The 15377-nt window shown below is 43.0% G+C and overlaps 1 protein-coding gene across 2 annotated transcripts in view; it reads right to left on the bottom strand.

Annotated features, from left to right (window-relative positions):
* Nucleotides 1-7292: 7292 nt before the first annotated feature.
* The window catches only part of kek2 (kekkon 2), a 47055-nt gene continuing 38970 nt past the window's right edge, over nt 7293-15377 (bottom strand). For both annotated transcript variants that reach the window (XM_017156508.3, XM_070215874.1), the window contains exon 3: nt 7293-12985. In XM_017156508.3, the coding sequence (XP_017011997.2) occupies nt 9727-12399 (2673 nt within the window). In that variant the 5' untranslated portion in view covers nt 12400-12985 and the 3' untranslated portion in view covers nt 7293-9726. The remainder of the gene's footprint in view (nt 12986-15377) is intronic.

The raw sequence follows: 15377 nt of genomic DNA, 5'->3' as shown, positions 1-15377 counted from the left end.
AGCTTGGCGCGCATTGAAATTTTCAAAATTAATTAGTTCAAACAACAGGGCGGTTTGTTTGTGTTTTCATAATGCACCTGCTGAAAAGATTTTGCCTGCCTTTTTTTCTCGTTTCCTACTGTAGAATGCACAAGCACGCGTTGGAAATTTATGAACAGCTTAATTCAGCAGGCCAATTAATATTTTTATTTACTTTGCCGCTGTCTTGTCAATAATGTGCATCAATTTATTTGACAGAAGGAAAATTAAATGCCATTAAATGGAAATTAAAGGGATTTAATTAATTTATTATAGGGAAATAAAAAGATGTATGCACCGAAAAAAAACTTGATATGAAACGACGATCGATTTTAAACCTTTAACGCTATCTCCTTCTATTTCGAAATTATTTGTCTCTTTTTTGAAGGCGGAGAATCTCCGAGAGGGAGAATTTGGCCAAATTATATTTTTTAAAATCAATTTTACACGATTTGCCTATAAATACCAGAAATTGACCATGCTCATAAAGATTTGATGGCGGCGTGTTTTTTTTGTGTGTATAAATCTAAAAGTGAGATCATCCTTTCTGAAATCTGTAAAGGCTCTTTGAATTTTCAATTTTTTAAGCCTTATAAATGATCCTAATTAAATTGACTTGATATTCAAGGAAAAGTCAAGTCATGGCGTTTCCCTACTTATCTGACCATTTGAATGCGAATTTATTATTCCGGATGCGATGTCGCCTGCGAACATTTCCTAATTAGACAGGGCACCCACAGCCCTTCGAAATATCCTTTCGGCAGGCAAAAGCTCACACACGCAAAGGACTCAGCCACACACACACTCGCACACACTTACACCCAAATTGGAATGAACGTCGAAAACTTTCAACGCCACAATGAGGCATTGCGTATGGTTTAAGCTTTATTTATTTGCGGCCATAAATAACGCTTAACGCATCTAAATCTTGAACTTTGTGCGAATCCGAATGCGCTGGGCTAGGAAATGGGCGGCAGATGAGAATGGCCCGAGTTGTTTACCCGGACTAGGGATAACTCGACATGGCTTAAACGCCCGATTCAAAAGCCAAAAGTTAGAAGACAATACAAAAATCGTAGGTATTTCCCCCGCCGAGATTTATGAGCGACCTTTTTGCGCTCCCTCGAAGGGTGACGCTTAATAAAATGCTTTAAAGTTAACCATATTTTTGGTATCCTTTTTTCCGTTTAACTTGTCCGAGGTTTTTTCCGTTGATCTCGCTCCATATTTTATGTGTAGTGGTTGTGGCAAAAGGGCGGGGGAAAACAGGCACAAAAACTGAGGACTTAAAAAGGAATTGTGGGTGATTCGAAGTTTTAATACGATTTAGGGAGATTAAAGTATTAATATAAACAGAACAAAATATAAAACATTTAATTTAATTAAACAAATGTAACATTATTTTTCATATATTTGCTAGCGTTCTTGAAAAACAAAAACAAATAAGTAATTTAAACTAATGATTTTATTTTATATATATTATAACTAATGGCAAAACGAATTTATTAATTTAAACAGAAACAGATTTATCGTTTAATTTAAGCAGAAAAAAACATTTAACCCTTACTTCAAATTTATATATTTTATTTTAACAAAAAAAAGTATATTAATAAATTTAGGAATTTTCAAAATTTAATTTTTTAATTATACTTTTAAGTTAAAAGTTTTAACTGATGGCACAAATAATGTAGGTATTATTTAAACGGTTTTTAAATTTGTTTAAAATATTTAAATATTTAGTACTTGCACATCCTTTGTCCCTCTTTTGCTGGGTGCGTGCATCCTGGCCCAAAGTGATGCCTTTCTGGGCTGTCATGTTGTTCTACCAACTGATGGCTTACAGCTGCCTGCTAAAACTTGTGTCTCTTCCTGTCCGCCCCTTTCCCCGCCCACTCACCAGTACCAGTACACATCCTGGCACCGACACACACACAGATATTGGCTCGGCAAATGTCAGTTTTGGCACCTACAACACTTTGTTGAACTTTTCGGTTTTTTCTTGTTTTTTTTTTCTCTTTTCGGTGTTGCGTGAGTGAATATTTTTGTTTGGCAAAGGAGAAGAAGAGGTATGGAAAATGGGGAGTGGGGCCAAAAGCTTTCACACACTTTCCCTTGTCGTTGTGGATTTTGCTTACAAATTAACATATAAATTGATTTTTCGCAGCGCCAAAGTGTTGAGCTTTTTTGAATTGTCAATGTGGGCCAAAGGTGGCAGACTTGTAAGATCATTTGAAAACCATGTTTTCCTTTAAAATTCAATATTTTTGTTTACCACTGAGAGCGATTAGGATTCAATTGCCAGCGGAGAGTAATTGTTATACCATGGCCTAAGCTCCTTTGGCCAGGCCCAATCGTTGTGTCCGTAAATCGCTTTAGCGCTTTCCCCTAAGAAAGTGGGTCAACCGGAAGTTGTATAAATTACAATCCCCTCCCGGCCCCGAAAAAAGAACGGAAGCCAGGCAACCACATGCCCAGCTTAGACTTATTATGGCAAAGATACTGCAATGGTTATCTTTAAAATAGCCGCAAAATCCATTTAAATTATACAACAAGGAAGGGATATAAACAAACGAAGCTTAGGCCAGGCCTTCGGGCCATCTTAGATCCAGCCAAAGTTCTGGCCAAGTTAATTACATTTAATACGCATGGACTGTGTCTGTGTGTGCGAGTGGCTTTGACCAGAAAACCTGTTTGGTTATTTGGTGATTTGTGTTAAGAGAATGTTTAGAGAATATCCCTGCAAAAGGGTTCTAGGGCATTGAGCAGTGTTGGGTGTGTGTGCCAAGGGAAAATATTGGGTAGTTATTTGGCCAAAGATAAGCATAAGAGATTGCATTTCAAGGAAAAGGAAGTGCTAAACCCAACATTCGCTCTAAAATATGCATTGCAGAAATTCAGTTCATTGAATTCACGAAGCCCAAAGCTAAATGGATAGGTCTACATTTACTACAAGTCTAAGAACTATTCCTAATTAACTAAAATGTACTTTACATTCTTTGAACTACTTCAAGAAATGAAGTAGAAAAAGAAAAATTTTAACTAAATTTTTTACATTAAATTTATTTTTACGTACACCCAAAAATGATATTATTTATTATCATAAATTTACCATACATTTACCATGCGCATATAGCAACTATACCACTTTAAAAAATTTAAATTACTTTTCTTCAACATATTTCCATCAAAGGTACCTGATAGTCGTATCCTTTTTGCCATCCAACTACTGAATCCCATCTTATTTACTTGCCGAGTCCAAAGTGTGACCATTAAATATTTCGGCAAATATTCTGGTGTAATCACCAGCAGAATGGCCAAGGAGCAGAGTCCAAACGGAGAAGGAGCCGAGTTGTAGCAACAGCTGGCCAAATTATTCTAATTGCCAGTCAATGGACGTTGCCTGGCAAAACAAATTTAAAATTCCATCAATTTGGCAAAATAGTGAGAGGGCCGATGGAACTGAAAACGAGAGATGCGAGAGATCCGAATCAAATTATCCTAAAGACGTTGACATTGCTCTTTGTGTGCCGGATCTGGCAAATAGAAAGTTTCCCAAGAAGTCCTTTGTTCGTTTCATTTGTTGCAGTCTCGCAAAATTGATTTGTCAAGCAGCCACATTAAAAATTGACAACTAGACAAATACCAAACGAAGCCGCCAGCCTGGCAATGTAGTACGTGTAGGGTTTTCCAAGATGAATGGCCGCCCCACATCATCTTCAGCCCAGCTGGCCTGTTTATTGTCAATATTTTATGAGTTTGAATTAATTTGGCGACATCCAACGGGCAGCTGCTCGAATTCGTGGCCAGGCACGTTTCGGTCCTGTCCATTGTTTGTCAGCCGAGTTTTGCAGTTTGACATATTCCGAGAGTCCACTCTCCACTTTTTCCTGGGACACTCAAAGTTTTTCTACATTTTTCGTATTAGTTATGCAAATTAATGTGCGTGCATGCGTGAATGCGAATATTTAATTCCGGCTCTACGAGGAACCTGTGACAAAAGACCGGGATCCTCCGTTCCTCGTTTTATGACAGAACCCGAAACGAGTCATATAAATGAAGCAAGTTGATGCCAGGGATTTGAAATTGGTTAAGTTTCTCAATGAGGCAGGGAACGTGCCAGTGAAACACTGGGAAACTTATGATCAAAGTTTCGAGCACTGCCGGTTTTAATTCAAAGCCTTAAATTTATGTAGTGCAGCCATCAATATTTAATTGGCATATTAAGCCAGCTCAACGCCTAATCTCTTTCAACCTAATGACCAACAAAGTTGGCCATGAATCACCTGCCATTCTGAGCTGCTTTACTTATGCATGACTCTGATTGCCTTTCTTGTGGCTGCAAGCCACACTCGCAAGCATATACACATGGTATATCGACTGCCTGAATCGTTTATTTTATGCACAAGCACTTCCGAACCACATAGCAAATTTTATAACAAACATTAATTTTGGTTAATAACTTTATAAGACAAACTAGTCGGAGCCAGCCAACTTGTGTGGATATCAAACGCCCTAATGCCACAAACTTTGACTCAACATTTTTCACACAATGTTTGAGGGGGTGGTGATGGTGATGGTGCCTCCAAAGCTGTTGGGTCGAATCTGGGTTGGGGCATAAAATAGAATTGGAATAACCATACGATAAGCCCAATTTGTGCGCAGCTTTAGTGGCGCATTAGCCGTACATAAAGCAAAGATAGACGCCTCCATATTTGTGCGTTGATGTGCGTCACTTCCGCTTGTAATTGTAGCTACAATGTCACAATCACTAGACCATATAAACGCAGGCAGTCAGTCGGAGGACGAGGACGGGGAGGGGCGGGAATCGGCCATCTCTCGCACACATAAACAACCAGGATACGCACACCCACAAACACACACGCAGAGCTGGCTTTGTGTGCGCTTTTAAGTGGCTCTGCGTCTTGCCCACTCGGGCGCCGTCCCACCAAAGTGAAACTTAGATGATGCACCGTGTCCTGGAACTTGTTGTGAAAATATCCTAAATATATATTATTTGTTTTGTCCTAAAACTTTTGTGTCTGAATTGGTAACGAAATTGTACAAATTATTAGTGATACACAACCATATTCCATACATTTAGAATGGTTACTCCATTTTAAAGTTAATGAACTAAGTTGTAAGTTAATTAAATCACTAAATAAGTGCAAATAAATTTTTAAAAATAATTTAAATTTTTATAAAGGTTAGAATTTTAGTTTTTTTTATATTCTAATTTTTTTAATAAAATGTTCCCCTATCATTTACTCGTGTTGTGTTTTTAATAAACACTGTTTCCCAACATTTTTTTTTTAAATTTTAAAAAGATAAAAGTCGAAAGTGGTACTATAGCTGTCAAATTTTAAATAATAATACAAATAAAAAGTTATTTAACAATTTACTTTGAAATAAAATACCACTTTAATTTGTGGTTTGAAATAAATTTACCTTAAAGATTTCAAATATTCTTTGGAAGCTTGGTCCCACTGTTCGATGCCTGGCAACCTCAGGCTCGCAGTCCTCGCTCGTACTTGCCACTTTGTAAGTAGCCGCACCAAAGGCACACGCCCGACCATATTCGCATCCCAAAGATACTCGGCATTTGGGAGATATGGTTAGAGTATGGTATGTTGGGGTGCTTGGGGTCTGTGCATTGCCTTGGCAATATTTACAAGTCACTTGTTTTTATGCCTACATTAATTATGCGCGCCTCTGACTTTGGTTTCTGGTCGGAGTCTCAGAGTCGTCTTTGATTTTGATGCCGTTGCCGCAATTCCTGCTTGGCTTTGGTTTTTCTCTCTGCTGCTGTCAACGATGTGGCTGCTCCTCCTTATCGCCGCCCCACTTCCGTGGCCATATTTTTGCCGGCTTTAGGCGTCTTTCGGGTGTGCGGGCTTAAGGCATTTCCAATAAATTTCAACACTCATGTGGAGCTGCTGCTGCTGCTCGTGCTGCGGAGGTGGTTTAAACCCTGCTCTTAATTGCTCGGCGCTGGAAAGTGTCTTTCGCTCCGGGGCAGCTATCTGCAGCTTTCTACAGCTGCTCATAAATGTCAGGTCGAGGTAACAACTGGCTGGCTCTGGCTGCATTAACTGACCCAGTTGTGCTTCCTCCTTGGCGCTCGCAGCCTCCGTTCCTCGCTTTGCGCCTTTTAATGACATTATTGCGCACTGAAACGTATAATGCGTCAGTGCCCGGGCTCTGAGTCCGGGTTTTGAGTCCGGGCCTTGTGTTAGCTTCACTTTGAGCTACAGCCGGCTGTTGGCTGTGACCTTGCCGCGCCTTGATGTGCTCATTTTGGGCAGACACTGCGTATGCGTGATGTGCGCATCTTGAGGCCGCAAATAACCTTGTGCTGCAACGGGCTTTGTTGCTCGAGTAAACTTGTGGCAGTAAAGCTGTCATTACATATGCCAAAAGGGCTTGCGTTTCGGTGGGATTTTGCTCGACTTTTGGGTGGGCTTTGACTTACGATAATTACATTTCACCATGCTGAATTTATTAAATTATAAATATTTAAGTATGCTAGCAATTATTTGGTCTAAGCAGTTTAATTTAATTAATCATACTAATTGTCTTGAGTTTGTAGATATTTTGTGGAACTTATATTTGCTCCCTTTAATATTTTAGCTATTTCTTTCATACCCACTTAATCTTCTCAGGTGATTGCAAAAACTTTAATTAACATGGAAATGTATTTTTCTGCACCTTTCCTCGCTTTATTTTTCATTTTCTCATACTTTTGTCTTTGCAAAACAATTCAATGAACTCTTATTCAACTACTTCTTCCTAACTCAATTCTGCTTTTAAATTCTTCAAATTGACTGATTATTTTTCAACAACGAGACAGAACGAGTACCTGCACTGCACTGCTTGAATTCCACTATCTGCTCATAACTTTTTAATGAATGGTTACTCTACGAGTAATGGGTATAAAAAGGGCATTTATCTGGATTCTTCTCTGTTTCGATGTATACCTACCCTGTCCGTCTTACATTTAATTTTCTTTTAATATTCCAGCACATCTATGAAGCTCAGCATTCCCTGCAGCTTCAGATTGTTTTTTTGCGTAGCCTACTTAGCAACGCATTTGCATTTCCCTCGCTATTCGTCGTTAGTATGGCATTATCCAGCTGCAGAAAAGCTGCGAAAAAAGAAAATAAAAGAGGCTCCATCTCCGTCTATTTAATATCCAATCGCTGGAATTGTTTGCATCCCCATTGTTGGCAATGCTGCGGCCATCGGGCTTAAATAAGAAGCGACATAGTTTAGTTTTTATTAAATTCTTCGGTTTAATGCGTTTTATTCGGTTTAATTTCTCTCTTATCCTTTTTACACTTTGCTTCTGTTATTATCCGTATGCATTTAAGTTTTAATTTAACTTAGAAAATTAATTTATAACTAGATTGTGTGTCCTCCCATTGTCCTTTTCAAATTGTATCTCTCTCTGTTATCTTTTTAAATGTTTTGCGACCGTTTATGGGCCTTTTATTCGGTTTATGCGTATGTTTTCTGCCTTGCCAAACCATTAACTTAATGCTAAACATTCTCTTTATATTGTAGTGTATGCCGTATAATATTTAAAATTATTCCGCCTGCAGGCAATTCTTTACCTTAATATTCCATCGAGTGTGTCTGTGTCTGGGCTGAGATTTAAACAGTTCGCTAGGCTAAAATGTGTCGTATTTTTTTTGGTATTTTTCGCTTTGTTAATTTAGTGTCTGCTGCTATATTCCTTTAGGTGCATTTTGCCAACTAACTCACTTGGTGAAAATAAAACTTAATCGTTCGCTACATACACAAATCATTCCGAGTACGAGTGTGTGGGTGTTTTCTGCAGGTGTTAGTGTGTTTGCTTTGTTCTTACGTCTAATGATTTATTTATGCCATTTACAATATTCCATATTGTGCTTAAATGATTGCTTCTGCCCTCGCCTTCTCATATGCATTTTAGCTATTGCTAGTTGTATTGGTTTCTTACACTCCTCAAAATACTTTGCAATCTCCGCTTGCCTCGACTTAACTTCAATTTATGTTACAGTGGGAAAGTCTTGAACACTTTACATAACATTTACGTTAAAAGGTGAAAGCTTGGGCTCTGCTTAAACGATCTCTATAGCTACGTTTACATACAAGTCTCAAACGGTTGGGGCTATCCTATATTTAGTTAGTCCTTACAATGTTAGCCGTTCCAATTTACGATATCTACTTTAATGTTACCCGGAAACACTTGTGTTCATGTTTGTTCTGTTCGATTCGATACAACAAACTTAAGGCGGGAGAATCAAAGTCTGAATGTGGGATAGGATAAGATGGGTGAAAGGGAAAGGAAAAGGTTTGCTTGCGACCCAGAGAAAGTTCTGTGGAAATGCTATAAATTATTTAAATGCAACACTGGAGCGGATGTGGCCCGAATTAAAATTTCATAAACTAGAGCACACTACAAAGGAGGAGAAGCCCTTAATGCCACTCGCGATTTTCGGCCGGAATTCTCGACTTAGCCCTTCGCTGTGTGAGAGGTTCAACTGTTCCGCCGTTCGGTTGTTCAGCAGTTCAACAGTTCAACAGCCGGGTCCTCGAGCCGGAGTCCTTTGTGTCACGAGGAGCAGGTGTCGCCATGGCGAAAACACATGCCACTTGGCTCTGAAGTGAGCCACCGGCTCGGAACCCCGTGAAGTGGTCCCTCGAAAGGGGTGGCCCGGGGTTAGTGAGTGGGTCCGCCCCGTCGATTGTCAACTAACAACGCCTCCGAGAGCCCAAGAACCCAATCACACACACAGACCATACACACATATGTCTAGTCTAGCAGTAGGCCCGGGATTTCTTTGCCTTCTTGCCTTCTTTTCTCGGCCTTTGTGCTGCGGGGAGGCTGCTGCTGAAAACTTTATATTAAATGAAAAAGTTTTTCAATTACATCAGCGGAAATAAAATGCTGCCAGCTTGCCACTCGAAGCACGCAGCAAACAGAAACAAACAACGACAAGAGGCTTTTGTTTAGCGGCGTCTTTGTTTTTCGGCTTTATTAGGTTAGGTCGGCCTATTGTTCTGCCAAATACCCTGAACGCAAAGGGTCCCCAGAAATATTGTGGAATTGTGGAGGGAAAAGGCTAATAATTTTGGAAACATTTTCAAATATGATTTCTGGGAAGTAAAATATATTTTAAAAATGGTATTACCCACTCCCCTTTAAATGGTTTGAATTTATTGGTTGATTTATCATAACTAAAATATTTATCATATAATCTCAACTAATTAAATTAAATTTATTAAAATTTCATAAAATCAATTGGAAATTGAACCTTTGGAGGCTTTAGAGCTTAAAGTGCTCTTTAAAATTTAACCGGCGGTCGAGAGAACGGCCCTTAGTTTGGGTATTTAAACTTCGGCTTTCCCTAGAATTCCTGTTTCTGCTTTTCCCAACATTTTATTTGGTTTTCTGGGCCTTCTCCTTTTCGGACTCGCTTTTCGGGCTCTTTCCCTCACCAATTATTAGGTTAAACTTGGGTCCGCCTTTTGTTTGCTTGTTTCTTGCGGGCAAACCAACAAACAGAAAGAACGAGTGGAAGAGTAAGTAAAGCAAAATCAGTGGGACGGAACTTAGGCTATGAGTGGTTTGCTGATCGAAATGGCCGTTTACAGGGCCACTGAATCGTCTAAGGCCGCTTCCTCCCTGGCAGTTGGCTGCTGCTGCTGCAGCTGCTGATGGCCGGGTCAAATGTCGCTGGTCTCCTGGCCATCGCCCACGTAGCCCTCGTCGGGACTGTCGGCCAAGGGGCCGTTAAGCTGTTTGAGTTTCGCACTGTCCGTGGCCGGGTTCTCCTCCTCGCCGCCAGGTGGCGCCGCAGAGCCGGCGGCTTCCTCGAGGCGCGGCGAACTCGCCTCGCTTTCGTCCAGCTCGGGGATGGTGTGTGTGGATTGTGTGCCTGCGGCCGAAGACGTCGGTGGTTGTGGTTGCGATGGTGGTGGTGGTGCTACCACAGGTGACTGCTGCTGGCTGGTGGGTGACTGGGCGAAGCGGTAGCCGGGCAGACAGCTGGGCCACTGCTGAAAAGGGGCCGGCATCATGGCCAGATCGCTCTTGTAGCCCTCTGGCGGCGAGGGAAACTGATGTTGCAGCTGCAACTGTTGCTGCTGCTGCTGCTGCTGTTGCGGATAACCCTCCGCGGTGAAGCGCACATTGGGCAGCTGGTACTTCTCGTAGCTCACCGTCGGTCCCCGCTGGATGAACTCGGCCTCGAGGCTGTAGCGCAGGGTGGGCTGATTGGGATTGCCACCACCCACATTGCCGCCCGCTGCCGCCGCCGCCTGGAATTGCTGCTGCTTGTGCAACCTGTTGTGTGGCAAGGTGCGATAGAAGTTGGCAGCCGGCTGCACCTGCTGCTGCTGCTGCTGGTGGGGTGGCTGCTGCACCAGGTGGGCACTGCTGTAGTCGTAGGCAAAGGATCCATCCTGGCCCAGGAAACACACCGGATTCAGATGGACATCGACCTGATGGGGAGCCGGCTTGAGTTGCATGCCGCGCGGCAAGGTGGTCATCGCCTGGGCGAAGCGTCCCATCAGCGGATGCTGCCCCGGATGCTGGTGCACTGGATGTGGGGCGGCGGCGGCCAGCTGATAGCAGCCCTCGTACTGCCCACAGTCGCTCTGCGTCTCGTACTCCCCGGCTCCCCCGTCCAGACTCACCGCCGTCTTCAGTTTGTGCTTCACGCTCTCCGCATCGTTGACCAGATCGGGATTCTTCTCCTGGTAGTTCCTCAGCGAGGCGGGCGGCGAGCAGTAGGCGGCCGCCAGTCCATGACCGTTGCTGAGGAGCAGCGGTGGCGATCCCGGTCCCGCGCCCATCAGGTTCACATTCAGCTGCAGCTGCTGATGCTGCTGCTGCTGGGGGGGATTGGGAGTGGCGTACAGCAGCAGGTTCTGCTTCATCTGATTGCCCAGGATAATCCCACCGCCGGCAGCTCCATTGGCCGCCTTCGTGGGCGTGAGTGTATCGCCCATTAAAAGTCCCGCATTGCCATTCAGACTATCCCCGCCATCGTTCAAGATCGAGGCGCACTTCATCATGCCCATGCCCGTGTCCTGGGTGCTGCCCGTGGAGGAGTCCGTGCCGCCGGCTATGCTCGTCACCTGGTCGCACTTTTTGCGCTGCTTGGCCGGCTCCGAGGGCTTCTTGCACTTGACCACAATGGTGCAGAGCAGCACCACGAAGATGATGCCGCCGCCGGCACTGCTGGCCACAATGTAGTTCATGTAGTCGCGAGGAAAGGACACCTCATTCACCACCGGCGGCTCCTTGATAATTACCCTTAATGTATAGTTACTGAACGTGGTGCCGGCTATGTTCTGGCCCACGCAGGAGAAGGTCCCGTTGTCCTCGGCGCCCACGTTGTAGATGAAGATCTCGCTGCGCTTCTCCTCCGCCCCGCTAATCCCGATCGTCTCGTCGATGTAGTAGTACATGTGCAGGTTGTCTACCAGGCTGTCGTTGCTCATCACCTGGCCGTTGAAGAGCCACAGGACCTTGGGCTCTGGAATGGCCCTGACCAGGCAGGTGATGGACATGTTCCTGCCCTCACTGACCTCCGTGTAGCTGGACTGGGGACTCACCTCCGGCAGGCAGGCCAGTTGCTCCCGCTGCAGACCCTTGATCACCTGACCTTTAAGTCGCGCCGGCTCCATGCACTTGGGCTCCTCGGCCAGTGGTGTGTTGTAGTTGACCAGCCAGGAGTGGATGTCGAGGAGACGACAATCACAGTTCCACCGGTTGCTGTGCAAACTGATGCCATGCAGCGACTTGGGCAGGATGTGCGGACCCTGGATGAAGCCAATGCGATTGCCATCCAACCGCAGCCATTCCAGGTTGTCCATGCCCACGAAGGCCTCGTTCTCGATCCGCTCCACCTGGCAGTTGGACAGCTCCAGCGTGGTCAGGAAGGACAGGTGGCGGAAGGCCGAGGTCTTCAGCTCCCGAATTGGGTTCCCACTTAGCGAGAGGCGCATCAGGGAGCTGTAGTCCTGGAACGTCTCGCTGGGCACATTCTGCAGCGCATTCTCGCTGAGATCCAGCTCGACCAGGTTGGTGAGGCCGCGGAAGGCCTTCTCGTGGATGCGAATCAGCTGGTTGCGCGACAGGTAGATCTTCTGCAGGTTGAGCAGGTCCATGCGCAGGAAACGCTCCGATTGCAGGACCTGCAGGCTGTTGCCGCTGAAATTGAGGACCTGGGTGCCCGGATCCATGCCCTCCGGCAGGTTGGAGAGCTGCTGGCCGCCGCACTCCACCGTCTGCTTGCCGCCCTTCCATTTGCACACACACACCTCGGGCGGACAGGCCAGGCCCAGGGATAAAAGTGCGACGAGCGCTATCAAAAGTGGCAGGACACTCATTGTCTAAGGAGATTTTTCTATTCTTAGTACTTGGGAATTCCAGTCCTCGCTGGCTTTCTAGCTCTTGTGTAAATATTTTGCTCACGTTGGCATGTCAAATTATGCAGCCGCGTCTTCTGCGCGGGTAAATATTATTAGCCGATCGGACGCTGTCACGTCTAGTGCTTCCTCTTCTTCGTTGGGCCATAAAAGCAGCGCTGCTCCCACTTTAATCGTTATCGGAGTGGTGCCACCCATCATTGTCCTGTCATGGCTGCCACTTCCGCTTATGCTTTCGCTGCCACTTCTACTGCTGCCGCGACGTCCTTTGTATTAATTTCATAAAAATGCCAGGCTCTTGATTTTCGCTCGACAGCGCCCAGAAGTAGGCAATGGAGAAGGCTTGGGGCCTATTGTCGCCTTTGCGGCTTTCTCACTTTCTTTCTTCTTTATCCTTTCTTCTCCGCTCCTCTTCGCTTTGCTATCTCCCGGCAACGTTGTTTCACTGCCGGCGGAGAAAGGCTTTTGTCCTTAATGAAATTATAATGTAATGCATTTGCCGCGTGTTCTTGTCGAAGTTGTTTTGTGTGTCCTTAAATGCCGCTTTCTGCAAGAAAATTAAAAAAAGACAACGGAAAGGGATTAGTAAGATTAAAATTTTTAAATAATTACTTTTTTAATAATTAGAGTTTTAATTTGTAAAGGATTAAGTATAAATGTGTTGAAAAACATTTATAAGCTATTATATTTATGTAACAACTAATTTAAAAATAAAATGTTAATATATTAATATTAAAATGTTTTAATATTATTTTTAGAGAATTAAAAATGAATAATTTTTCTAAATTAATATGCTCAAAAATATTAATGGGCTTATAAATTTAGCCCCACCTTAGTAAAACCCAATTTTCCCATTATCTTAGTCACTTATAATCTTGCTGTCAATCTAAAATGTTTTATTAATTACTTTGTTTTTTAATATTATAAATTATAATTTGTAAAGGACTAAGAATGAATAGTCCTATCTAAATAAAGGTGTTTAAAAATATTTATGAGCTTATTTTTAAGCCATTCATTACGGAAAAACCAATATTCCCCTTTCGATTAGTCATTAATTATCTTGCTGTCATTGTAGAATTAATTAAAAAGCTGCGACCCTTTGATTTTAAATGTGTAAAATGCAAAATGCGATTAAATAACAGGAATATAGTTTTCAAACATTTTACACTAATCCCTACACCCTGTGATTATGGTCAAACTAATTTTGCCCTCGTGCCTTTAACGCACAAATAAATTGAAAATAATTTGGCTCATTATCTGCGTGACATAGACCCATAAATTAAACGCAGCGAACGTAATTTATTCCCAATAAAAACAGGCAATTTCTGCGTCTGAGCTGGCTGATTTATTTTTAATAGTTCTCGCCGTCAGGGGCTTCTCAATTATTCAAGTGTTTGTTTTCTTGCATAATGAATCGGATCGAATGGAATCGAATCGGATCGGTAGGGTTCGATTTCAGATGGCAAGTGAATCAAGGGCCGCAACAAGCTAATTATTGCACTCTTATTGCAGAATCGATATCGCAGTTATGCAAATATTTATATCCGGGCTGGATAAAATGAAATGGAAATTGACACAGCGAAAGTACCAATCGAGTGCATCGCATTGTGCGACTTTAATTGGATGGAAATGGATTGGTCGCTTTGTTGATATAATCCCAATAATTTGCTGGCCCCATTATGGTGCATCATTATGTTCTGTCCACCTTGTCCCCGACATTATTTGCTTATTATTCATATTTTTATGAGGGCAGTTCATTAAATTCCCCTGGGTCCGGGCTGACATTTATATTTGTCAAAATTAATCTAAGTGAAAAACAAAAGGCAGACCGAAGTCGAGCAGCAGGAAACGAGAGCAATAAACAATTGAAAATGTCAGGCATAAATCATGCAACATATTGCACGATGGCCGCCTTAGTTAAATAACAGATAAATTACAGGAAAATTAACTTAAATGCAGGTTTATTGTGCTGTGCGCAGGAGGAACAACATAAAACAAAGCCCCAGATTTCGCCTCTGGTTTTGGTTTTGCTTCAGATTGAGATTCGGGGAAACCCAAGATGAGCTGGTCGAGCAAAGGCGGATCCGAAAAGATTCCATCGCTTCATTAGCTGCCATTCCTCCCACGCCAAAAGACTACGGGCCAACTCGAGTTTCAGTTGGCTTAGAGAGGGAAAACGAACCGTCTGGCGCCAATGCAAATGCGTAATGGATACTCGGATTCCAGCAAATTGACTTGATTTGGCAGGCACCTGAAGTCTTCTCCCCGAACGACGGGACGACATTATTAATAACCGAACATTAATCATGACCACCGACTTTCAATGGCCTAATGTTGTTGCCGCAGCTGCTTTCGGCCTTCACTCAAATGTATGGTGCTTAGTCTGAAATGGAAGCCGAGATTGTAATGATACACCGGGCAGGTGAGGATACTTAAGGCCCCGACTTACACAATGGCCGTCTGTTAATTAGATAAATATACATCAGTACTGATATTACGCAAAAGGAATTTCCTCATAACATACTAAATTTCCTTAAAGAAAAATTCATTATTACCATTTATGTTTGGTCAACGGTAAATACTTTTATTGGTTTTCGCCTAATTGAAGCATTTAATAGTTCTGTCCTGCTGTTTTCTGGTTTTCGGTCAGTTTAAGCCGAATCGAAATTTTAATTAAATTTCGGAAATGTCTCTCTCTTTTTAGGCAACTTGGGCCCAGAGATAAATGGAAAATGTTCTTTCTCATTTGCTTGGCTTGTCAGCAAACATTTTTTGACATTTTCATTTGTCAGTTATGAAGCAGACACACACAGACACGAGATAGAAAATCCTGGCTCGCATCTGTGCGAGTGGAGTGTGCACATTTGTTATATCCTTATCACAGAATGATTTGACAGTCGAGACCAAGAGGCAGTTGAACCTCTGCCAGAGTGTGAAGC

Source organism: Drosophila takahashii, chromosome 2L (assembly GCF_030179915.1).
Source record: "Drosophila takahashii strain IR98-3 E-12201 chromosome 2L, DtakHiC1v2, whole genome shotgun sequence".
NCBI lineage: Eukaryota > Metazoa > Arthropoda > Insecta > Diptera > Drosophilidae > Drosophila > Drosophila takahashii.
Note: the sequence above shows the minus strand (reverse complement) of the source record. Positions and strands in the feature narration are given on the sequence as shown.